General features: G+C 53.4%; 2 protein-coding genes across 2 annotated transcripts in view; both read right to left on the bottom strand.

Annotated features, from left to right (window-relative positions):
- The window catches only part of hira (histone cell cycle regulator a), a 45,274-nt gene extending 24,801 nt beyond the window's left edge, over positions 1-20,473 (bottom strand). Inside the window, exons 1-18 of the mRNA XM_072432827.1 lie at positions 20,234-20,473; positions 18,683-18,745; positions 18,492-18,602; positions 16,232-16,322; positions 14,589-14,683; positions 14,269-14,364; positions 14,035-14,195; positions 13,280-13,447; positions 13,098-13,211; positions 12,793-12,969; positions 11,776-11,994; positions 11,516-11,601; positions 7,469-7,651; positions 5,453-5,590; positions 5,191-5,395; positions 4,810-4,911; positions 4,507-4,655; positions 1,522-1,683 (exon numbers count right to left, since the gene is read on the bottom strand). Coding sequence (XP_072288928.1) covers positions 1,522-1,683; positions 4,507-4,655; positions 4,810-4,911; positions 5,191-5,395; positions 5,453-5,590; positions 7,469-7,651; positions 11,516-11,601; positions 11,776-11,994; positions 12,793-12,969; positions 13,098-13,211; positions 13,280-13,447; positions 14,035-14,195; positions 14,269-14,364; positions 14,589-14,683; positions 16,232-16,322; positions 18,492-18,602; positions 18,683-18,745; positions 20,234-20,270 — 2,357 coding nt within the window. The 5' untranslated portion in view covers positions 20,271-20,473. The remainder of the gene's footprint in view (positions 1-1,521; positions 1,684-4,506; positions 4,656-4,809; positions 4,912-5,190; positions 5,396-5,452; positions 5,591-7,468; positions 7,652-11,515; positions 11,602-11,775; positions 11,995-12,792; positions 12,970-13,097; positions 13,212-13,279; positions 13,448-14,034; positions 14,196-14,268; positions 14,365-14,588; positions 14,684-16,231; positions 16,323-18,491; positions 18,603-18,682; positions 18,746-20,233) is intronic.
- A 781-nt stretch (positions 20,474-21,254) lies between these two features.
- slc2a8 (solute carrier family 2 member 8) overlaps positions 21,255-25,087 on the bottom strand; it is a 33,218-nt gene continuing 29,385 nt past the window's right edge. Inside the window, exons 8-10 of the mRNA XM_072433566.1 lie at positions 24,364-24,483; positions 24,028-24,173; positions 21,255-21,647 (exon numbers count right to left, since the gene is read on the bottom strand). Of these exons, the coding sequence (XP_072289667.1) occupies positions 21,498-21,647; positions 24,028-24,173; positions 24,364-24,483 (416 nt within the window). The 3' untranslated portion in view covers positions 21,255-21,497. The remainder of the gene's footprint in view (positions 21,648-24,027; positions 24,174-24,363; positions 24,484-25,087) is intronic.

Raw genomic sequence — 25,087 nt, forward strand, 5'->3', positions numbered from 1 at the left:
GTGTGTGTCGTGTGTATTGTGTGTGTGTCGTGTGTATTGTGTGTGTGTCGTGTGTATTGTGTGTGTGTCGTGTGTGTCGTGTGTATTGTGTGTGTGTCGTGTGTATTGTGTGTGTGTCGTGTGTATTGTGTGTGTGTCGTGTGTGTCGTGTGTATTGTGTGTGTGTCGTGTGTATTGTGTGTGTGTCTTGTGTGTGTGTCGTGTGTATTGTGTGTGTGTCGTGTGTATTGTGTGTGTGTCGTGTGTATTGTGTGTGTGTCGTGTGTATTGTGTGTGTGTCGTGTGTATTGTGTGTGTGTCTTGTGTGTGTGTCGTGTGTATTGTGTGTGTGTCGTGTGTATTGTGTGTGTGTATTGTGTGTGTGTCGTGTGTATTGTGTGTGTGTCGTGTGTATTGTGTGTGTGTCGTGTGTATTGTGTGTGTGTCGTGTGTGTCGTGTGTATTGTGTGTGTGTCTTGTGTGTGTGTCGTGTGTATTGTGTGTGTGTCGTGTGTATTGTGTGTGTGTCGTGTGTGTCGTGTGTATTGTGTGTGTGTCGTGTGTATTGTGTGTGTGTCTTGTGTGTGTGTCGTGTGTATTGTGTGTGTGTCGTGTGTATTGTGTGTGTGTCGTGTGTATTGTGTGTGTGTCGTGTGTATTGTGTGTGTGTCGTGTGTATTGTGTGTGTGTCTTGTGTGTGTGTTGTGTGTATTGTGTGTGTGTCGTGTGTATTGTGTGTGTGTATTGTGTGTGTGTATTGTGTGTGTGTCGTGTGTATTGTGTGTGTGTCGTGTGTGTCGTGTGTGTGTCTTGTGTGTGTGTCGTGTGTATTGTGTGTGTGTCGTGTGTATTGTGTGTGTGTCTTGTGTGTGTGTTGTGTGTATTGTGTGTGTGTCGTGTGTATTGTGTGTGTGTATTGTGTGTGTGTATTGTGTGTGTGTCGTGTGTATTGTGTGTGTGTCGTGTGTGTCGTGTGTGTCGTGTGTATTGTGTGTGTGTCTTGTGTGTGTGTCGTGTGTATTGTGTGTGTGTCGTGTGTATTGTGTGTGTGTCGTGTGTATTGTGTGTGTGTCGTGTGTGTCGTGTGTATTGTGTGTGTGTCTTGTGTGTGTGTCGTGTGTATTGTGTGTGTGTCGTGTGTATTGTGTGTGTGTCGTGTGTGTCGTGTGTATTGTGTGTGTGTCTTGTGTGTGTGTCGTGTGTATTGTGTGTGTGTCGTGTGTATTGTGTGTATTGTGTGTGTGTCGTGTGTGTGTCGTGTGTATTGTGTGTGTGTGTATTGAGTGTGTGTCGTGTGTATTGAGTGTGTGTCGTGTGTATTGAGTGTGTGTCGTGTGTATTGAGTGTGTGTCGTGTGTATTGTGTGTGTGTGTATTGAGTGTGTGTCGTGTGTATTGAGTGTGTGTCGTGTGTATTGTGTGTATTGAGTGTGTGTCGTGTGTATTGAGTGTGTGTCGTGTGTATTGTGTGTATTGTGTGTGTGTCGTGTGTATTGTGTGTGTGTCGTGTGTATTGTGTGTGTGTCGTGTGTATTGTGTGTACCAGACTGAGAGTGTGGCTCCGGAGCTCAGGGCCATGACGTAATGTCCGGTGCAGTGCACGGCTGAGACAGCAGAGGGCAGCGCGATGGGAGGAAACAGCCTCCTGCCACAGGAAGAGAAGACCGAGAGGGTGCGGTCTTCACACGCCACCGCCACCGCCTCGCTGTGAGAGGAATGTGAGGCATCAGGTCAAAGGTCAACCCTCCATACGAGGTGTAGGGGGGTCGAGTCAGAGTGTAGGGGGGTCGTGTCAGAGTGTAGGGGGGTCGTGTCAGAGTGTAGGGGGGTCGAGTCAGAGTGTAGGGGGGGCGTGTCAGAGTGTAGGGGGGGCGTGTCAGAGTGTAGGGGGGTCGAGTCAGAGTGTAGGGGGGGCGTGTCAGAGTGTAGCGGGGTCGTGTCAGAGTGTAGGGGGGGTCGAGTCAAAGTGTAGGGGGGTCGAGTCAGAGTGTAGGGGGATCGAGTCAGAGTGTAGGGGGGTAGTGTCAGAGTGTAGGGGGGTCGAGTCAGAGTGTAGGGGGGGTCGTGTCAGAGTGTAGGGGGGGTCGAGTCAGAGTGTAGGGGGGTCGAGTCAGAGTGTAGGGGGGGCGTGTCAGAGTGTAGGGGGGTCGAGTCAGAGTGTAGGGGGGTCGTGTCAGAGTGTAGGGGGGTCGTGTCAGAATGTAGGGGGGTCGAGTCAGAGTGTAGGGGGGGTCGAGTCAGAGTGTAGGGGGGTAGTGTCAGAGTGTAGGGGGGTCGAGTCAGAGTGTAGGGGGGGCGGTCAGAGTGTAGGGGGGGTCGTGTCAGAGTGTAGGGGGGTCGTGTCAGAGTGTAGGGGGGTCGTGTGAGAGTGTAGGGGGGTCGAGTCAGAGTGTAGGGGGGTAGTGTCAGAGTGTAGGGGGGTAGTGTCAGAGTGTAGGGGGGTCGTGTCGTGTCAGAGTGTAGGGGGGTCGAGTCAGAGTGTAGGGGGGTCGAGTCAGAGTGTAGGGGGGGCGTGTCAGAGTGTAGGGGGGTAGTGTCAGAGTGTAGGGGGGGCGGTCAGAGTGTAGGGGGGTAGTGTCAGAGTGTAGGGGGGGCGTGTCAGAGTGTAGGGGGGTAGTGTCAGAGTGTAGGGGGGGCGGTCAGAGTGTAGGGGGGTAGTGTCAGAGTGTAGGGGGGGCGGTCAGAGTGTAGGGGGGTCGAGTCAGAGTGTAGGGGGGTCGAGTCAGAGTGTAGGGGGGTCGTGTCAGAGTGTAGGGGGGTCGTGTCAGAGTGTAGGGGGGTCGAGTCAGAGTGTAGGGGGGTCGAGTCAGAGTGTAGGGGGGTCGTGTCAGAGTGTAGGGGGGTCGTGTCAGAATGTAGGGGGGTCGAGTCAGAGTGTAGGGGGGTCGAGTCAGAGTGTAGGGGGGTAGTGTCAGAGTGTAGGGGGGTCGAGTCAGAGTGTAGGGGGGTCGTGTCAGAGTGTAGGGGGGTCGAGTCAGAGTGTAGGGGGGTCGTGTCAGAGTGTAGGGGGGTCGAGTCAGAGTGTAGGGGGGTCGTGTCAGAGTGTAGGGGGGGCGTGTCAGAGTGTAGGGGGGTCGAGTCAGAGTGTAGGGGGGGCGTGTCAGAGTGTAGCGGGGTCGTGTCAGAGTGTAGGGGGGGTCGAGTCAAAGTGTAGGGGGGTCGAGTCAGAGTGTAGGGGGATCGAGTCAGAGTGTAGGGGGGTAGTGTCAGAGTGTAGGGGGGTCGAGTCAGAGTGTAGGGGGGGTCGTGTCAGAGTGTAGGGGGGGTCGAGTCAGAGTGTAGGGGGGTCGAGTCAGAGTGTAGGGGGGTCGAGTCAGAGTGTAGGGGGGGCGTGTCAGAGTGTAGGGGGGTCGAGTCAGAGTGTAGGGGGGTCGTGTCAGAGTGTAGGGGGGTCGTGTCAGAATGTAGGGGGGTCGAGTCAGAGTGTAGGGGGGGTCGAGTCAGAGTGTAGGGGGGTAGTGTCAGAGTGTAGGGGGGTCGAGTCAGAGTGTAGGGGGGGCGGTCAGAGTGTAGGGGGGGTCGTGTCAGAGTGTAGGGGGGTCGTGTCAGAGTGTAGGGGGGTCGTGTGAGAGTGTAGGGGGGTCGAGTCAGAGTGTAGGGGGGTAGTGTCAGAGTGTAGGGGGGTAGTGTCAGAGTGTAGGGGGGTCGTGTCGTGTCAGAGTGTAGGGGGGTCGAGTCAGAGTGTAGGGGGGTCGAGTCAGAGTGTAGGGGGGGCGTGTCAGAGTGTAGGGGGGTAGTGTCAGAGTGTAGGGGGGGCGGTCAGAGTGTAGGGGGGTAGTGTCAGAGTGTAGGGGGGGCGTGTCAGAGTGTAGGGGGGTAGTGTCAGAGTGTAGGGGGGGCGGTCAGAGTGTAGGGGGGTAGTGTCAGAGTGTAGGGGGGGCGGTCAGAGTGTAGGGGGGTCGAGTCAGAGTGTAGGGGGGTCGAGTCAGAGTGTAGGGGGGTCGTGTCAGAGTGTAGGGGGGTCGTGTCAGAGTGTAGGGGGGTCGAGTCAGAGTGTAGGGGGGTCGAGTCAGAGTGTAGGGGGGTCGTGTCAGAGTGTAGGGGGGTCGTGTCAGAATGTAGGGGGGTCGAGTCAGAGTGTAGGGGGGTCGAGTCAGAGTGTAGGGGGGTAGTGTCAGAGTGTAGGGGGGTCGAGTCAGAGTGTAGGGGGGTAGTGTCAGAGTGTAGGGGGGGCGGTCAGAGTGTAGGGGGGGTCGTGTCGTGTCAGAGTGTAGGGGGGTCGAGTCAGAGTGTAGGGGGGTCGAGTCAGAGTGTAGGGGGGTCGAGTCAGAGTGTAGGGGGGTTGTGTCGTGTCAGAGTGTAGGGGGGTCGTGTCAGAGTGCAGGGGGGTCGAGTCAGAGTGTAGGGGGGTCGTGTCAGAGTGTAGGGGGGGCGTGTCAGAGTGTAGGGGGGTCGTGTCAGAGTGTAGGGGGGTAGTGTCAGAGTGTAGGGGGGGGCGGTCAGAGTGTAGGGGGGTAGTGTCAGAGTGTAGGGGGGGGCGGTCAGAGTGTAGGGGGGGCGTGTCAGAGTGTAGGGGGCGTGTCCGTACCTGCTGCCCGCCGCACACAGCACAGAGCTGGGTAACAGGGTGCTCCAGTCTCTCCCGTCTCTGGAACATCGCAGCTGACTGAGCCTGGACCCGCCCACCACAGACACCTCGTTCTCCAGCTCCACCGTCACACTGGGCTCCATGCTCACCTGAACGAGCAGAACAATCAAACACCTGAACGAGCAGAACAATCAAACACCTGAACGAGCAGAACAATCAAACACCTGAACGAGCAGAACAATCAAACACCTGAACGAGCAGAACAATCAAACACCCTCCCTACACAGACTGAAGCTTCGTTACCTGCAGACTGAAGCTCTTTTGGGCGCTGGGCGTGGTCAGTCTGGACACCTGGACTGGAGTGTTGACCACACGACTGGACTCTCGCTCCGTGGAGGGCGTGGCCTGAGCACAAGCAGGATCAAACATTTGAACCAGTGTCACATTCACATGTCACTTCAATGAACTATTGACCTGCAGCGCTGAGGCGCTGACCTGCACAGTGACCTGCACAGTGAGCTGCACATCGACCTGCACATCGACCTGCACAGTGACCTGCACAGTGAGCTGCACATCGACCTGCACAGTGACCTGCACAGTGACCTGCACAGTGACCTGCACAGTGACCTGCACATCGACCTGCACAGTGAGCTGCACAGTGAGCTGCGGGGCTGAAGCTCTGACCTGCACAGTGCTGAAGCTCTGTCCGGCGGCGGCCATCTTGTCCTTGCGGGGCCGCCCCTTCTTCCTCTTCTCCACGACCTCGTCCTCTGGCTCCGCCTTCCTCTTCAGGGACAGGTTGCGGTTGATGGCGGCCATCTTGTCCTCGCTGTCGCTGCTCGTCTCGTCTTTGGGCTTCACCTCCTTCAGAGACAGCGACTCCTTGGACCTGACACAAACGGGGCGGGGTTAGGACACGGACTCTGCGGGAGGACATCTGGAGTACCTGTCCAGAGGAGTGAGGGCGGAGGTGATGGCGGAGGTGACCCCGGGCGTGGCCTTTGACCTCTCAGTGAACCTGGAGTCCAGCGCCTTCATGGGCTCCATCTTAGAGGCAGAGGTCAGCAGCAGAGACGTCTTTATCCTGAGGGACATGAGAGGGACATGAGAGAGACATAGAGGGACATGAGACATAGAGGGACATGAGAGGAACATGAGAGAGACAGAGGGACATGAGAGGGACATGAGAGAGACATAGAGGGACATGAGACATAGAGGGACATGAGAGGAACATGAGAGAGACAGAGGGACATGAGAGAGACATGAGAGACAAAGAGGGACATGAGAGACATGAGAGACATGAGGGACATGAGAGGGACATGAGAGCCAAAGAGGGACATGAGAGCCAAAGAGGGACATGAGAGAGACAAAGAGGGACATGAGAGAGACAAAGAGGGACATGAGAGACATGAGAGACATGAGAGACATGAGGGACATGAGAGGGACATGAGAGCCAAAGAGGGACATGAGAGAGACAAAGAGGGACATGAGAGAGACAAAGAGGTACATGAGAGAGACATGAGAGAGACATAGAGGGACATGAGACATAGAGGGGCATGAGAGAGACAGAGGGACATGAGAGAGACATGAGGGACATGAGAGAGACATGAGAGGGACATGAGAGAGACATGAGAGAGACAGAGAGGGACATGAGAGAGACAGAGAGGGACATGAGAGAGACATGAGAGAGACAAAGAGGGACATGAGAGAGACAAAGAGGGACATGAGAGAGACAAAGAGGGACATGAGAGAGACAGAGGGACATGAGAGAGGCATGAGAGGGACATGAGAGAGACATAGAGGGACATGAGACAGAGGGACATGAGAGGAACATGAGAGAGACAGAAGGACATGAGAGAGACATGAGAGGGACATGAGAGAGACATGAGAGGGACATGAGAGAGACATGAGAGAGACAAAGAGGGACATGAGAGAGACAAAGAGGGACATGAGAGAGACAAAGGGGGACATGAGAGAGAGATGAGAGAGACAAAGGGACATGAGAGAGGCATGAGAGAGACAAAGAGGGACATGAGAGAGACAAAGAGGGACATGAGAGGGACATGAGAGAGACATGAGAGGGACATGAGAGACATGAGAGGGACATGAGAGGGACATGAGAGAGACATGAGAGAGACAAAGAGGGACATGAGAGAGACAAAGAGGGACATGAGAGAGACAAAGGGGGACATGAGAGAGAGATGAGAGAGACAAAGGGACATGAGAGAGGCATGAGAGAGACAAAGAGGGACATGAGAGAGACAAAGAGGGACATGAGAGGGACATGAGAGAGACATGAGAGGGACATGAGAGAGACATGAGAGACATGAGAGGGACATGAGAGAGACATGAGAGACATGAGAGGGACATGAGAGAGACATGAGACATAGAGGGACATGAGAGGAACATGAGAGGGACATGAGAGACAAAGAGGGACATGAGAGAGACAAAGAGGGACATGAGAGAGACAAAGAGGGACATGAGAGAGAGATGAGAGAGACATAGGACATGAGAGGCATGAGAGGGACATGAGAGAGACATGAGAGAGACATAGAGGGACATGAGACATAGAGGGACATGAGAGAGACATGGAGGGACATGAGAGAGAGATGAGAGAGACAAAGAGGGACATGAGAGAGACATGAGAGAGACAGAGGGACATGAGAGGGACATGAGAGACATGAGAGAGACATGAGAAAGAGGGACATGAGAGGGACATGAGAGAGAGAGATGAGAGGGACATAGAGGGACATGAGAGAGAGATGAGAGAGACATAGAGGGACATGAGAGAGAGAGATGAGAGGGACATAGAGGGACATGAGAGAGAGATGAGAGAGACATAGAGGGACATGAGAGAGACATGAGAGGGACATGAGACAGGACCTGAACCGGGACCAGGACCAGGACCAGGACCAGGACCTCAGATGGCTCTAACCCTGAACTAAACGGTTTTAGAACATACCCGTCCTTGTCTCCATCTTTGGCTCCAGGAGACGAGGTCAGGGGCTCCTGTCCCGGCCGCAGCCCCAGAGCGGAGCCCGGCCCCTGGGCGGAGTCAGAGCTCAGCTGCGCCCCCATCTGGTTCGACAGAGAAGAGCCGGACGGAAGGATGGGAGTGCTGTTGAACAGGGCTGGAGAGAAGTCTCTGTGGAGGAGAAGAGCATCGTGAGGAGGAGCAGAGGAGGAGGCAGAGGAGCATCATGAGGAGGAGCAGAGGAGGAGCCAGAGGAGGAGCAGAGGAGGAGGCAGAGGAGCATCATGAGGAGGAGCATCATGAGGAGGAGCAGAGGAACATCATGAGGAGGCGCATAGGAGCATCATGAGGAGGAGCCAGAGGAGCATCATGAGGAGGAGCAGAGAAGCATCATGAGGAGCCAGAGGAGCATCATGAGGAGGAGCAGAGGAGCATCATGAGGAGGAGCAGAGGAGCATCATGAGGAGGCGCATAGGAGCATCATGAGGAGGAGCCAGAGGAGCATCATGAGGAGGAGCAGAGAAGCATCATGAGGAGCCAGAGGAGCATCATGAGGAGGAGCAGAGGAGCATCATGAGGAGGAGCAGAGGAGCATCATGAGGAGGAGCAGAGGAGGAGCCAGAGGAAGAGCAGAGGAGGAGGCAGAGGAGCATCATGAGGAGGAGCAGAGGAGGAGCCAGAGGAAGAGCAGAGGAGGAGGCAGAGGAGCATCATGAGGAGGAGCAGAGGAGCATCATGAGGAGGAGCCAGAGGAGTATCATGAGGAGGAGCAGAGGAGCATCATGAGGAGGAGCATCATGAGGAGGAACATCATGAGGAGGCGCAGAGGAGCATCATGAGGAGGAGAAGAGGAGCATCATGAGGAGGAGCAGAGGAGCATCATGAGGAGGAGCAGAGGAGCATCATGAGGAGGAGCAGAGGAGGAGCCAGAGGAGGAGCAGAGGAGGAGGCAGAGGAGCATCATGAGGAGGAGCATCATGAGGAGGAGCAGAGGAGCATCATGAGGAGGAGCAGAGGAGCATCATGAGGAGGAGCATCATGAGAAGGAACATCATGAGGAGGCGCAGAGGAGCATCATGAGGAGGAGCAGAGGAGCATCATGAGGAGGCGCATAGGAGCATCATGAGGAGGAGCCAGAGGAGCATCATGAGGAGCCAGAGGAGCATCATGAGGAGGAGCAGAGGAGCATCATGAGGAGGAGCAGAGGAGCATCATGAGGAGGAGCAGAGGAGGAGCCAGAGGAAGAGCAGAGGAGGAGGCAGAGGAGCATCATGAGGAGGAGCAGAGGAGGAGCCAGAGGAAGAGCAGAGGAGGAGGCAGAGGAGCATCATGAGGAGGAGCAGAGGAGCATCATGAGGAGGAGCCAGAGGAGTATCATGAGGAGGAGCAGAGGAGCATCATGAGGAGGAGCATCATGAGGAGGAACATCATGAGGAGGCGCAGAGGAGCATCATGAGGAGGAGAAGAGGAGCATCATGAGGAGGAGCAGAGGAGCATCATGAGGAGGAGCAGAGGAGCATCATGAGGAGGAGCAGAGGAGGAGCCAGAGGAGGAGCAGAGGAGGAGGCAGAGGAGCATCATGAGGAGGAGCATCATGAGGAGGAGCAGAGGAGCATCATGAGGAGGAGCAGAGGAGCATCATGAGGAGGAGCATCATGAGAAGGAACATCATGAGGAGGCGCAGAGGAGCATCATGAGGAGAAGAGGAGCATCATGAGGAGGAGCAGAGGAGCATCATGAGGAGGAGCAGAGGAGCATCATGAGGAGGAGCAGAGGAGGAGCCAGAGGAGGAGCAGAGGAGGAGGCAGAGGAGGAGGCAGAGGAGCATCATGAGGAGGAGCATCATGAGGAGGAGCAGAGGAGCATCATGAGGAGGAGCAGAGGAGCATCATGAGGAGGAGAAGAGGAGCATCATGAGGAGGAGCAGAGGAGCATCATGAGGAGGAGCAGAGGAGGAGCCAGAGGAGGAGCATCATGAGGAGGAGCATCATGAGGAGGAGCATCATGAGGAGGAGCAGAGGAGCATCATGAGGAGGAGCAGAGGAGCATCATGAGGAGGAGCAGAGGAGCATCATGAGGAGGAGCAGAGGAGCATCATGAGGAGGCGCATAGGAGCATCATGAGGAGGAGCCAGAGGAGCATCATGAGGAGGAGCAGAGAAGCATCATGAGGAGCCAGAGGAGCATCATGAGGAGGAGCAGAGGAGCATCATGAGGAGGAGCAGAGGAGCATCATGAGGAGGAGCAGAGGAGGAGCCAGAGGAAGAGCAGAGGAGGAGGCAGAGGAGCATCATGAGGAGGAGCAGAGGAGGAGCCAGAGGAAGAGCAGAGGAGGAGGCAGAGGAGCATCATGAGGAGGAGCAGAGGAGCATCATGAGGAGGAGCCAGAGGAGTATCATGAGGAGGAGCAGAGGAGCATCATGAGGAGGAGCATCATGAGGAGGAACATCATGAGGAGGCGCAGAGGAGCATCATGAGGAGGAGAAGAGGAGCATCATGAGGAGGAGCAGAGGAGCATCATGAGGAGGAGCAGAGGAGCATCATGAGGAGGAGCAGAGGAGGAGCCAGAGGAGGAGCAGAGGAGGAGGCAGAGGAGCATCATGAGGAGGAGCATCATGAGGAGGAGCAGAGGAGCATCATGAGGAGGAGCAGAGGAGCATCATGAGGAGGAGCATCATGAGAAGGAACATCATGAGGAGGCGCAGAGGAGCATCATGAGGAGGAGAAGAGGAGCATCATGAGGAGGAGCAGAGGAGCATCATGAGGAGGAGCAGAGGAGCATCATGAGGAGGAGCAGAGGAGCATCATGAGGAGGAGCAGAGGAGGAGCCAGAGGAGGAGCAGAGGAGGAGGCAGAGGAGCATCATGAGGAGGAGCATCATGAGGAGGAGCAGAGGAGCATCATGAGGAGGAGCAGAGGAGCATCATGAGGAGGAGAAGAGGAGCATCATGAGGAGGAGCAGAGGAGCATCATGAGGAGGAGCAGAGGAGCATCATGAGGAGGAGCAGAGGAGGAGCCAGAGGAGGAGCAGAGGAGGAGGCAGAGGAGTATCATGAGGAGGAGCATCATGAGGAGGAGCAGAGGAGCATCATGAGGAGGAGCAGAGGAGCATCATGAGGAGGAGCAGAGGAGCATCATGAGGAGGAGCAGAGGAGGAGCCAGAGGAAGAGCAGAGGAGGAGGCAGAGGAGCATCATGAGGAGGAGCAGAGGAGCATCATGAGGAGGAGCCAGAGGAGTATCATGAGGAGGAGCAGAGGAGCAGCATGAGGAGGAGCATCATGAGGAGGAACATCATGAGGAGGAGCAGAGGAGCAGCATGAGGAGGAGCATCATGAGGAGGAACATCATGAGGAGGAGCAGAGGAGCATCATGAGGAGGAGCCAGAGGAGTATCATGAGGAGGAGCAGAGGAGCATCATGAGGAGGAGCATCATGAGGAGGAACATCATGAGGAGGCGCAGAGGAGCATCATGAGGAGGAGAAGAGGAGCATCATGAGGAGGAGCAGAGGAGCATCATGAGGAGGAGCAGAGGAGGAGCCAGAGGAGGAGCAGAGGAGGAGGCAGAGGAGCATCATGAGGAGGAGAAGAGGAGCATCATGAGGAGGAGCATCATGAGGAGGAACATCATGAGGAGGAGAAGAGGAGCATCATGAGGAGGAGCAGAGCAGCATCATGAGGAGGAGCAGAGGAGGAGCCAGAGGAGGAGCAGAGGAGGAGGCAGAGGAGCATCATGAGGAGGAGAAGAGGAGCATCATGAGGAGGAGCATCATGAGGAGGAACATCATGAGGAGGAGAAGAGGAGCATCATGAGGAGGAGCAGAGCAGCATCATGAGGAGGAGCAGAGGAGGAGCCAGAGGAGGAGCAGAGGAGGAGGCAGAGGAGCATCATGAGGAGAAGCAGAGGAGCATCATGAGGAGGAGCATCATGGTAGCACAGAGGTTGTAGCTCCTTGTGGGGGGTTGGCGTGTTCTCCCCGTTTAGGTTTCCCCGCCCACTAAAAGCATGTACAATAGGCTCCTCCCCTCAGACTTTACCCTGTGTCGAGCTGAGCGATGCAGAGAGGAGTGATCCTCCTCCTGCCGTCCGCCGTCCTCGTCTCCACCTGCTTCTTCAGGAGATTCTGCAACAGACACACGCATTACAGCTCCACCCCCGAGACAAACGCCACGAGGAGACAGACGGCGCGAGGAGACAGGGCGCGAGGAGACAGAGGCCGCGAGGAGACAGAGGCCGCGAGGAGACAGACGGCGCGAGGAGACAGAGGCCGCGAGGAGACAATGGTCTGGATTGGTACCTTCCGGATGTCCTCCAGCGACTCTCCGTTGACCACGCTGCTGAGTTTGGGGGCAGAGTTCTCGTTGGCCCCGGGCTCGGTCCTGGCCTGGTCCTGGTTCTGGTTACGTTCCTGTTGGTACTTTAACATCTCCGGGTTCTCGATGATGGTGGTGGACAGCTGCGCCTCCGTGTTTGTGATGGCCAGACTTTTACCGTAGATGTTCTGGTGGATCGTGTTCTGAGGAAGCAGAAGTCAATTAAACTCAATCTTAAACCGGGTCTAAACCGGGTCTAAAGCCGGTCTAAAGCAGGACTAAATCAGGTCTAAAGCAGGACTAAAGCAGGTCTAAAGCAGGACTAAAGCAGGTCTAAAGCAGGACTAAATCAGGTCTAAAGCAGGACTAAATCAGGTCTAAAGCAGGTCTAAAGCAGGTCTAAAGCAGGTCTAAAGCAGGTCTAAAGCAGGTCTAAAGCAGGACTAAATCAGGTCTAAAGCAGGACTAAATCAGGTCTAAAGCAGGTCTAAAGCAGGTCTAAAGCAGGACTAAAGCAGGACTAAAGCAGGACTAAAGCCGGTCTAAAGCCGGTCTAAAGCAGGTCTAAAGCAGGACTAAAGCAGGTCTAAAGCAGGTCTAAAGCAGGTCTAAAGCAGGTCTAAAGCAGGTCTAAAGCAGGTCTAAAGCAGGACTAAAGCAGGTCTAAAGCAGGACTAAATCAGGTCTAAAGCAGGACTAAATCAGGTCTAAAGCAGGTCTAAAGCAGGTCTAAAGCAGGTCTAAAGCAGGACTAAAGCAGGACTAAAGCAGGTCTAAAGCAGGACTAAAGCAGGTCTAAAGCAGGACTAAAGCAGGTCTAAATCCAAGCAGTAGCAATGACTAACCTAAAGGACAGAAGACAAAACAAAAGCTATTTTTTCTTAATCCAAACAGAGACTCATGGAACAGGCTTTAGAGCGATTGAGCACCCTCTCCTCTGAGCTAACGGTCTGTAGGAGGCTGTAGGGGGCGGTCTCGCGGCCTGTAGGGGGCGGTCTCACCTTCTCCTCTTCACTGAGTGGATCTCCAAGCTCGTCCAGAGAGAAGTCCAGATAAGCTACAGTTCCGTCCATGGAGCAGACCAACATGCCCAGACCGGTCAGAGTCCACGAGATGTCCATAATGGACTTGTCAAACAGGTCGTGTATGACCACCAGGGGGCGCTTCAGGGACGTGAGCTGGAAACACACACAGGATTTGTTGAGATGCATCAACAATGGCTGCTGCTGCTGCTGCTTCTACTAATACTAATACTACTACTACTAATACTAATACTAGTACTAATACTAGTGAGCGTGTTACTGACCCACACGGACAGCGAGCGGTCTTTGCTGCCCACTGCGCAGCAGCAGTACGGGCAGCTGGGTTTGGGGGCGCTGCCGTTTTTCTGCTTCTTTTTGAAGATTTTGGGGTTGAACTTCTGCAAACAGAGGTCAGGGGTCAGGTCTGTGATGCTGAGGAACATCTGACCTTCAGCTTGATCCTCACCACGACGGTCACCGCTTTACGATGACCCACAAAGTCCATGTTGGTCTTCCAGCCGTCGCGCTCCACGATCTGCGCCGTGGGGCCCGAGTTGTTCATGGCGTGAGCAGAGACCAGGTACTGACCATCAGGTGACCAGGACAGTCTGAGCACGTGAGTGGTGCCGCCGCACTGGACACAAGCCACGAGCAGCCACTGTGATTATGCACCATTTAAACTATTCGATCACAAGTGTATGTCGTTAAACGGCTTGTGGTGGCTTTACCTGGTTAAGCGGCTTGGTGGTGGCTTTACCTCGTTAAACGGCTTGGTGGTGGCTTTACCTCGTTAAGCGGCTTGGTGGTGGCTTTACCTCGTTAAGCGGCTTGGTGGTGGCTTTACCTCATTAAACGGCTTGGTGGTGGCTTTACCTCGTTAAGCGGCTTGGTGGTGGCTTTACCTCGTTAAACGGCTTGGTGGTGGCTTTACCTCGTTTAGCGGCTTGGTGGTGGCTTTACCTCGTTTAGCGGCTTGGTGGTGGCTTTACCTCGTTAAACGGCTTGGTGGTGGCTTTACCTCGTTAAGCGGCTTGGTGGTGGCTTTACCTCGTTAAGCGGCTTGGTGGTGGCTTTACCTCATTAAACGGCTTGGTGGTGGCTTTACCTCGTTAAGCGGCTTGGTGGTGGCTTTACCTCGTTAAACGGCTTGGTGGTGGCTTTACCTCGTTTAGCGGCTTGGTGGTGGCTTTACCTCGTTTAGCGGCTTGGTGGTGGCTTTACCTCGTTAAACGGCTTGGTGATGTTGGCCTCCATGTTCCAGTCCACCGTCCTCCAGACTTTGAGGCTGTGGTCGTCGGCCTGTGAGGCCACGTACTTCCCCACGGGGTCCCAGGTGAGGCCCTTCACCAGCCCCGTGTGGCCCCTGAGGACGCTCACCATCTCTGAGGAAACACTTTATTGGTCTTTTCGATTCAGACTTGATTCTCGTATGGAACGAGTCAAAAGAATAAAGACCTGGGAACTTTCGAGCGTTCCAGATGACGATGGTGTTGTCCACGCTGCAGGACGCCAGCCACACGTCGTGAGGAGACCAGGCCACGTCCATCACATCTGAGTTTAGAGTTTAGAGATGTTAGAGCTGGTGGTAACCCGTCTGTGTGGTTGGGCGTGGTTGAGTGTGGTTGGGTGTGGTTGAGTTTGGTTGGGTGTGGTTGGGCGTGGTTGAGTTTGGTTGGGTGTGGTTGAGTTTGGTTGGGTGTGGTTGGGCGTGGTTGGGCGTGGTTGAGTTTGGTTGGGTGTGGTTGAGTTTGGTTGGGTGTGGTTGTATGACTTACCGCCGGTGTGGTTGCGCAGGATGGTGACACACCTCCACTGCTCCACGTTGGCCAGTTTGGAGCTGGAGCCGAACACGGTGCTGGGGCCGATGAAGCTGAACACACAGAACACAAGTCAGTGAGAGCGCCCCGCCCACAATGTTCTCATACTACAACGCGTATGTGTGTTCCGACGTTCCCCGTGTGCCGACGTTCCCCGTGTGTGTTCTGATGTTCCCCGTGTGTGTGTTCCGATGTTCCGTGTGTTCCGATGTTCCGTGTGTTCCGATGTTCCGTGTGTTCCGATGTTCCGTGTGTTCTGATGTTCCGTGTGTGTGTTCCGACGTTCCCCGTGTGTGTTCTGATGTTCCCCGTGTGTGTGTTCCGATGTTCCGTGTGTTCCGATGTTCCGTGTGTTCCGATGTTCCGTGTGTTTGATGTTCCGTGTGTTTGATGTTCCGTGTGTTTGATGTTCCGTGTGTTTGATGTTCCGTGTGTTCCGATGTTCCGTGTGTTCCGATGTTCCGTGTGTTCCGATGTTCCGTGTGTTCCGATGTTCCGTGTGTTCCGATGTTCCGTGTGTTCCGATGTTCCGTGTGTTCCGATGTTCCGTGTGTTCCGATGTTCCGTGTGTGTGTTCCGATGTTCCGTGTGTTCCGATGTTCCGTGTGTTTGATGTTCCGTGTGTTCTGATGTTCCGTGTGTTCTGATGTTCCGTGTGTTTGATGTTCCGTGTGTTTGATGTTCCGTGTGTTCTGATGTTCCGTGTGTTCTGATGTTCCGTGTGTTTGATGTTCCGTGTGTTCCGATGTTCCGTGTGTTCCGATGTTCCGTGTGTTCCGATGTTCCGTGTGTTCCGATGTTCCGTGTGTTTGATGTTCCGTGTGTTCTGATGTTCCGTGTGTTTGATGTTCCGTGTGTTCTGATGTTCCGTGTGTTTGATGTTCCGTGTGTTTGATGTTCCGTGTGTTCTGATGTTCCGTGTGTTCTGATGTTCTGTGTGTTCTGATGTTCCGTGTGTTCTGATGTTCCGTGTGTTCTGATGTTCCGTGTGTTCTGATGTTCCGTGTGTTCCGATGTTCCGTGTGTGTGTTCCGATGTTCCGTGTGTTTGATGTTCCGTGTGTTTGATGTTCCGTGTGTTTGATGTTCCGTGTGTTTGATGTTCCGTGTGTTCTGATGTTCCGTGTGTTTGATGTTCTGTGTGTTCTGATGTTCCGTGTGTTTGATGTTCCGTGTGTTTGATGTTAAGTGTGTTTGATGTTCCGTGTTTGATGTTCCGTGTGTTCCGATGTTCCGTGTGTTTGATGTTCGTGTGTTTGATGTTCGTGTGTTTGATGTTCCGTGTGTTCCGATGTTCGTGTGTTTGATGTTCCGTGTGTTCTGATGTTCCGTGTGTTCTGATGTTCCGTGTGTTCCGATGTTCCGTGTGTTCCGATGTTCGTGTGTTTGATGTTCCGTGTGTTCTGATGTTCCGTGTGTTTGATGTTCCGTGTGTTCTGATGTTCCGTGTGTTCTGATGTTCCGTGTGTTTGATGTTCCGTGTGTTTGATGTTCCGTGTGTTTGATGTTCCGTGTGTTCTGATGTTCCGTGTGTTTGATGTTCCGTGTGTTCTGATGTTCCGTGTGTTCTGATGTTCCGTGTGTTCCGATGTTCCGACTCACGCCGCTCTCTTCCAGACCATCACCAGTTTGTCGTCTCCTCCAGACGCCAGGTACAGACCATTATTAGACCAGCGCACGCAGTTCACACACGCTGCAAGAGAAGCACGTCAGACACATGTGCCAGACACGGCCTCCCCTAGTCTCAGACACGCCCTCCCCTAGCCTCAGACACGCCCTCCCCTAGCCTCAGACACGCCCTCCCCTAGCCTCAGACACGCCCTCCCCTAGCCTCAGACACGCCCTCCCGTAGCCTCAGACACGCCCTCCCCCAGCCTCAGACACGCCCTCCGCTAGCCTCAGACACGCCCTCCCCTAGCCTCAGACACGCCCTCCCCTAGTCTCAGACACGCCCTCCCCTAGCCTCAGACACGCCCTCCCCTAGCCTCAGACACGCCCTCCCCTAGCCTCAGACACGCCCTCCCCTAGCCTCAGACACGCCCTCCCGTAGCCTCAGACACGCCCTCCCCCAGCCTCAGACACGCCCTCCGCTAGCCTCAGACACGCCCTCCCCTAGCCTCAGACACGCCCTCCCCTAGCCTCAGACACGCCCTCCCCTAGCCTCAGACACGCCCTCCCCTAGCCTCAGACACGCCCTCCGCTAGCCTCAGACACGCCCTCCGCTAGCCTCAGACACGCCCTCCGCTAGCCTCAGACACGCCCTCCGCTAGCCTCAGACACGCCCTCCGCTAGCCTCAGACACGCCCTCCCCTAGCCTCAGACACGCCCTCCCGTAGCCTCAGACACGTTCTCCCGTAGCCTCAGACACGCCCTCCCGTAGCCTCAGACACGCCCTCCGCTAGCCTCAGACACGCCCTCCCGTAGCCTCAGACACGCCCTCCCGTAGCCTCAGACACGCCCTCCCCTAGTCTCAGACACGCCCTCCCCTAGCCTCAGACACGCCCTCCCGTAGCCTCAGACACGCCCTCCCGTAGCCTCAGACACGCCCTCCCGTAGCCTCAGACACGCCCTGCCGTAGCCTCAGGTGCCCTCCCGTAGCCTCAGACACGCCCTCCCGTAGCCTCAGACACGCCCTCCCGTAGTCTCAGACACGCCCTCCCGTAGCCTCAGGCACCCTCCCGTAGCCTCAGGCGCCCTCCCGTAGCCTCAGGCGCCCTCCCGTAGCCTCAGACACGCCCTCCCGTAGCCTCAGACACGCCCTCCCGTAGCCTCAGACACGCCCTCCCGTAGCCTCAGACACGCCCTCCCGTAGCCTCAGACACGCCCTCCCGTAGCCTCAGACACGTCCTCCCGTAGCCTCAGACACGCCCTCCCGTAGCCTCAGACACGCCCTCCCGTAGCCTCAGACACGCCCTCCCGTAGCCTCAGACACGCCCTCCCGTAGCCTCAGACACGTCCTCCCCTAGTCTCAGACACGCCCTCCCCTAGTCTCAGACACGCCCTCCCCTAGTCTCAGACGCCCTCCCGTAGCCTCAGACACGCCCTCCCGTAGCCTCAGACACGCCCTCCCGTAGCCTCAGACACGCCCTCCCGTAGCCTCAGACACGCCCTCCCGTAGCCTCAGACACGCCCTCCCGTAGCCTCAGACACGCCCTCCCGTAGTCTCAGACACGCCCTCCCGTAGCCTCAGACACGCCCTCCCGTAGCCTCAGACACGCCCTCCCGTAGCCTCAGACACGCCCTCCCGTAGCCTCAGACACGTCCTCCCGTAGCCTCAGACACGTCCTCCCGTAGCCTCAGACACGCCCTCCCCTAGTCTCAGACACGCCCTCCCCTAGTCTCAGACACGCCCTCCCCTAGCCTCAGGTGCCCTCCCGTAGCCTCAGACACGCCCTCCCGTAGCCTCAGACACGCCCTCCCGTAGCCTCAGACACGCCCTCCCGTAGCCTCAGACACGCCCTCCCCTAGCCTCAGACACGCCCTCCCCTAGCCTCAGGCGCCCTCCCGTAGCCTCAGACACGCCCTCCCGTAGCCTCAGACACGCCCTCCCGTAGCCTCAGACACGCCCTCCCGTAGTCTCAGACACGCCCTCCCGTAGCCTCAGGCGCCCTCCCGTAGCCTCAGGCGCCCTCCCGTAGCCTCAGGCGCCCTCCCGTAGCCTCAGGCGCCCTCCCGTAGCCTCAGGCGCCCTCCCGTAGCCTCAGACACGCCCTCCCGTAGCCTCAGACACGCCCTCCCGTAGCCTCAGGCGCCCTCCCGTAGCCTCAGGCGCCCTCCCGTAGCCTCAGGCGCCCTCCCGTAGCCTCAGGCGCCCTCCCGTAGCCTCAGGCGCCCTCCCGTAGCCTCAGGCGCCCTCCCGTACCCAGGTGGTTGTCCATCTGGCAGAGCATCTTGGGGACGCCCTCGTTCTTCTCGTCTTCTTCTCGGAGAACAGGAGCCATGTTCCAGATCATCACTTTCCCAGAATCCTCTCCTGGAAACCAAACCAGCACAAAGTGGAGAACGTTCTAATGTAAACGTTCTTTACAGCTTGAACCATGACCTCCGGCTCACCTTGTCCTCCAGTGGCGAACTTGGTCCCGTCGGGATGAATGTCGACCGAGAAGATGGGTTTGCCTGAAGCACACGGAACAGAACACGTCACGCGGAACTCTAGTATAGACTCTACTACACTCTTGTATAGACTCTACTACACTCTAGTATAGACTCTACTACACTCTTGTATAGACTCTACTACACTCTTGTATAGACTCTACTACACTCTTGTATAGACTCTACTACACTCTTGTATAGACTCTACTACACTCTAGTATAGACTCTACTACACTCTTGTATAGACTCTACTACACTCTTGTATAGACTCTACTACACTCTTGTATAGACTCTACTACACTCTTGTATAGACTCTACTACACTTTTGTATAGACTCTACTACACTCTTGTATAGACTCTACTACACTCTAGTATAGACTCTACTACACTCTAGTATAGACTCTACTACACTCTAGTATAGACTCTACTACACTCTAGTATAGACTCTACTACACTCTAGTATAGACTCTACTACACTCTTGTATAGACTCTACTACACTCTTGTATAGACTCTACTACACTCTTGTATAGACTCTACTACACTCTAGTATAGACTCTACTACACTCTAGTATAGACTCTACTACACTCTAGTATAGACTCTACTACACTCTTGTATAGACTCTACTACACTCTTGTATAGACTCTACTACACTCTAGTATAGACTCTACTACACTCTTGTATAGACTCTACTACACTCTAGTATAGACTCTACTACACTCTTGTATAGACTCTACTACACTCTTGTATAGACTCTACTACACTCTAGTATAGACTCTACTACACTCTTGTATAGACTCTACTACACTCTTGTATAGACTCTACTACACTCTTGTATAGACTCTACTACACTTTTGTATAGACTCTACTACACTCTATTATAGACTCTACTACACTCTAGTATAGACTCTACTACACTCTAGTATAGACTCTACTACACTCTAGTATAGACTCTACTACACTCTAGTATAGACTCTACTACACTCTTGTATAGACTCTACTACACTCTAGTATAGACTCTACTACACTCTTGTATAGACTCTACTACACTCTAGTATAGACTCTACTACACTCTAGTATAGACTCTACTACACTCTTGTATAGACTCTACACTCGTGTGGAACCATCAGAGAGAAACGGTTCTGAAGTTCCAAAGCGACTGTTCCATCTCCATCTTGGACACTTGGACGTGGATTGGCTCCTCGCGGCTCCTGGACGCGGGCTTTGCTCCACGTGTCGTGAGTCGGATGTGGATCAAAGCAAAAGCACAAACACCGGCGGAATAAAGCGTTGAACTGAGAGAATAAAGCGAGGACGCGGAGCTAAAGCGATGCTAACACAAGCTAACGGCTGTTCACGAGTCACGGACGTTTGCGGCAAAACTGGACAGAACCTGCGTGTTTTGTGCGGTGTAAGACCCGGGAGACACGGGAGCGCACCGGGGACACGTCAAACCGGCGTCCCCCGCGTCACCGGCCGGTCCCGGAGAGCGACGAGCCGCGGCGGCGCTTACCGTTGTGGCTCACCCAGCTCGGCTTCAGCAGCTTCATCTCTGCCGGGGTCAAAGCAGCTCGCTCCCGGGTCACAAAAGCTCCAGCCGCGGCCCCAGAAGCGGCTCCAGACGCGGCCCCCGAGAGAAGCTCCGCAGCCCCGGGTCTTTGTGCTCACTGTGGCCGCGCCGGTGCAGCGCAGAAGCGGCCGAACATCGCGCTTTTCTCGGGTTTGTGCGGAGCAGCGCGGAGCAACAGAGGCCAGTGCGCATGCGCGGGAAACGGAAACGTGATTCAAAACAACAAACACCGTCACAATAAAAGCCTCCGCAGACCGGCGCCGGAACGTCAAAATAAAATGCGAAAGTACCGGGAATAAAAGAAACTAAATATGGAAAAAGTAGGAATTTTACCAGAAATTTACCTGAAAAAGTAATAAGTACAATTACTCACAAAAAATATGAGCTCACAATCGTTTTTTTAATTTGAATCTTTACCAAACATTTTGTGAAACTCAAATACAATTTTAACCTTAAAAAAACAATATTTCCTCATCCTTTGTAAGAAAAAAAGCAGTTTGTTAAAATTCTACCTTGAAAATTCTACATTGTTTTAAAAGCTTTATTTAGATCTGCGTTATTAAGTATTTAGGTCCGTTAATCCCTAAAAAAATCAGATTAAGTCCAGAACTCTAGATATTTATTCAAATGTTCATTTTATTCAGAACATTTTACAGGATTTGCCCAAAACAAGTTAAACATTTCACCAAAAGAATCCAGAGAAAAGCTTATTCAACTCAAACTTCATTTCTACTGTAAACAAATGTGCGTCGAAATCAAATGAAACGTACAAAATCCATAAAAAGCAATTATTTACAAATATCAATTATTACAAAACCCAAAAATTATTACAAAATAACCCGACTTTGAGTTTCAGAAGCGACAGACGTTTACGCAGCATTTGAATCATAAAATCATTAGTTTAACGATATTTCAATAAATCAGTAACTTTTTTATTCATGTCGTTTTTTTGTAGAAAATTACATTATATCAAAACATTAAAATAGCTTTAGGATTTGTTAAAGATCTGTTTTTGTAACAAATCAATCAAATGAGGACAGTTTGAGTCAGAACCAAAACAACCTCGAATAAACCTGAGCAAACTGACTCCGCCTCCTCGGGTCAGTGATGTTTCCATGAAAAGCAGTTGATTCCGGTGGATTCCGGAGGGTTCCGGTGGATTCCGGTGGATTCCGGAGGGTTCCGGTGGATTCCGGTGGATTCCCGGTCACGCTCGGGACGAGGGGCCTCTGAAAAGGGCCTCGATCTGCTCCAGAGTTTTGCCTTTGGTTTCAGGGAGGAAGAAGGTGGTGAAGACGAGGTTCAGGACGCACATGAAGGAGAAGAGCCAGAAGGTCCAGGCGCTGGTCAGAAGAGTCTGAAGAAACAGAATCAGGTTCATTGACAATTGTCAAAGAACAACATTCACAAACATAGGAACTTGTCCTGGTGATTAATGCGACACAAACAACAAAACAATGACTGCAAAATAGACGGGGGCCCGGGGCCCGTAGGCCCTCAAATCTCCAGCGGGCCGGGGTTTGAATCAGGAGGGGGCCCGCCGGGCCCCTGTTTCAAAATTCCTTGAAAAAAATCAAGATTTAACTTGTAATTTGTCCATATTTGGGGCATTTTCATCACTTAAGTTTCGTTTTGACAGACATGCCACTTCAGTCTTCTCGCTTCTCATTGGCCGAGAAGCGAGAAGACTGATCTAATTTTGATGAAAGCGTCTGATTGGCCGCTGCGTTCGTGTTCAGTTGTACTCGGAAATGCTCTAATTTTGCCCCAAAAGTGAAATCTATGTCTCCTCAGTCCAACAATTCTGTCTTTTTAAAGTTGTTTCAACAAAAGCTGTGTCAATGTGGAAGTATCCAAGGGCCCCAAGGGCCCCGCCCCCTTTGGAGTTGTTAGCATCGGGGCAATTTATATATGTTATAGTTTATTTTGTAGGACGTGATTTTATATATTCCACAAGATCTCCTTGTGTCAGATGCTGTAAACAGTATTTATTTTGTATCTAAGAAACATGATTATATTAAATTAAACAGTTTTAAAGATCATGATCTCTGGTTTATATGATTCAGTATTTGTGCTCTTCATATCAAATAACAGATAAAAGTACTTTAAATTGTTTCACATGCTAATAACCAGGTTTAAAACAACACATTTATCTTGTTCTTATGACGCCGCGCGCGCTTGTGGGCCCCTGAAATTGCTGGGGGTCCCTAACTTTTTTAGAAAGGGGGCCTCCCTGGCCCCTAACTTTGAAAATCTATTTCTCAGCTTGAATGAACAATGAATAGCTCCAGATATATAATAATAAGTAAGTCAAGTTAAAATAAGGTTAGAAATAGACATGATATGTACATGAATAAAATCTGTACAGTGACAGTGCCTCAGTGTTCAGGGAGAAGAGCAGGGGGGAAAGTACACAGCCCTGTGGAGCTCCTGTGCTGATAATCCCAGTGTCAGAGACATTCTTCCCCAGCCGCACTGCGGGTGGAGTCAGTGCTCCCCCTGCGGGTGGAGTCAGGAGGATGGTGTAGATCCTGGTGTAGGTTCCCGGGGAGACCAGGTGCTGCAGGTGAAGTGGAGAGCCAGGTTCATGGTGTTATCCACAGACCTGTAGGTGAACTGCAGGGGGTCCATCAGGGGGTCCAGCAGGGGGTTCAGCAGGGGGATCCACAGGGGGTCCAGCAGGGGGGTCCACAGGGGGTCCAGCAGGGGGGTCCACAGGGGAGTCCAGCAGGGGGGTCCACAGGGGGTCCAGCAGGGGGGTCCACAGGGGGTCCAGCAGGGGGGTCCACAGGGGGTCCAGCAGTGTGTCCAGCGATTTCCGAATTAGTCTGTTTACTTCCTGTTCCTGAACTGTGAGAGGGGGGAGGTTGAGTTGAGTTGTTGGGCCAGTTTTCTGTCATTTGCAGAAGGGGGGGCACTGGGCTTGTAGTTGATGAGAAGCCGGAACCCACTTCCCACAGAGGTGGGGCCACTCCACACAGAGGCGGGGCCACTCCACACAGAGGCTGGGTTGTTGTTTTAGAACTGCTGCTTCAGACGCGTATTGTACTGGGATCTAGGTCTCGACACCTCCTGCTAAATCTGTACTTTGTACCACACTTGAGATTCAAGAGGACCTCAGCAGACAAACACCTCAAAGGTCATTTTCTATTGTAATTGGACAGAAAAGAGCACGAGCCAAAACCTTTGATTCAAGTCGACCAGGATTGAGTGTTTGTTCCTATGGAAACTGCCTCAGTTGTAATTCTGTCGATCATGGGATCCTCTTACAGAGACTAGAGGACTGGGTGGGCATCACTGGCCCCGCCCTAAACTGGTTAAGGTCCTATCTGGAAGACAGGAAGTACTTTGTGTCTCAAACCACACACCCCTGACCTGTGGGGTGCCCCAAGGGTCAGTCCTGGGACCCCTTCTGTTCAACCTCTACATGCTGTTGTTAGGTCACATGACACGTATTGAAAATGTGTCCAATCACAATGATGCAGACCTGATGATATCACGTGGAGGACGAACAAGCGGAGTAAATAAACCCCCCACACTCACACATCCATCAGCACGACTCATATTTACTAAGTCCTGGTTTAGTCCTGCTTTAGTCCTGCTTTAGTCCTGCTTTAGTCCTGCTTTAGTCCTGGTTTAGTCCTGGTTTAGTCCTGCTTTAGTCCTGCTTTAGTCCTGCTTTAGTCCTGGTTTAGTCCTGGTTTAGTCCTGGTTTAGTCCTGGTTTAGTCCTGTTACCATCATGTCTTGGAAGTTCTTGGTGACGATGAAGGCCATGCCCCAGTTGGTCAGGACACACGCGGCTCCGGCGAAACCTCGGACTCGGACCGGGAGGATCTCGGCCATAACGAGCCACGGGATCGGGCCCCAGCCCAGAGCGAAGCCTGGAGCACCAGAAAGACCAGTTTAGAGCCAAAACCGCTGAACACTGAGACTTTAACCCTGACCGAAGCTTCAGAGAGAGAATGATTCAGTGTTTTATTGATAAAATCAGAAATAGTTTATTCTTTTTTGACATTTAGATTTAATAATCCCTCTGTCTTGGTTCAGACCCGGTTCAGACCGGGTTCTCACCTGTGATGAAGACTCCCATACTGAGCAGAGCGAGCCAGGCCATCTCCGTCTGCGGCTGAGGCTGATTCAGGAGGTAGAAGTAAACACCAAACGCTGCTGTGCTCAGGGCCATGGAAACACCTGCAGGGGGCATCAGAGAGCTTTAATACACAAGACCACCTGCAGGGAGCAGCAGAGAGCTTTAATACACAAGACCACCTGCAGGGAGCAGCAGAGAGCTTTAATACACAAGACCACCTGCAGGGAGCAGCAGAGAGCTTTAATACACAAGACCACCTGCAGGGAGCAGCAGAGAGCTTTAATACACAAGAACACCTGAAGGGGGCATCAGAGAGCTTTAATACACAAGACCACCTGCAGGGAGCAGCAGAGAGCTTTAATACACAAGAACACCTGCAGGGGGCATCAGAGAGCTTTAATACACAAGAGCACCTGCAGGGAGCAGCAGAGAGCTGTAATACACAAGAACACCTGCAGGGAGCAGCAGAGAGCTTTAATACACAAGACCACCTGCAGGGAGCAGCAGAGAGCTGTAATACACAAGAACACCTGCAGGGAGCAGCAGAGAGCTTTAATACACAAGAACACCTGCAGGGAGCAGCAGAGAGCTTTAATACACAAGAGCACCTGCAGGGGGCAGCAGAGAGCTTTAATACACAAGACCACCTGCAGGGAGCAGCAGAGAGCTTTAATACACAAGAACACCTGCAGGGGGCATCAGAGA

The sequence above is a fragment of the Eucyclogobius newberryi genome, unplaced genomic scaffold, assembly GCF_026437365.1.
Source record: "Eucyclogobius newberryi isolate DKJ021-1_F unplaced genomic scaffold, fEucNew1.0.hap1 SCAF_6, whole genome shotgun sequence".
NCBI classification, from domain to species: domain Eukaryota; kingdom Metazoa; phylum Chordata; class Actinopteri; order Gobiiformes; family Gobiidae; genus Eucyclogobius; species Eucyclogobius newberryi.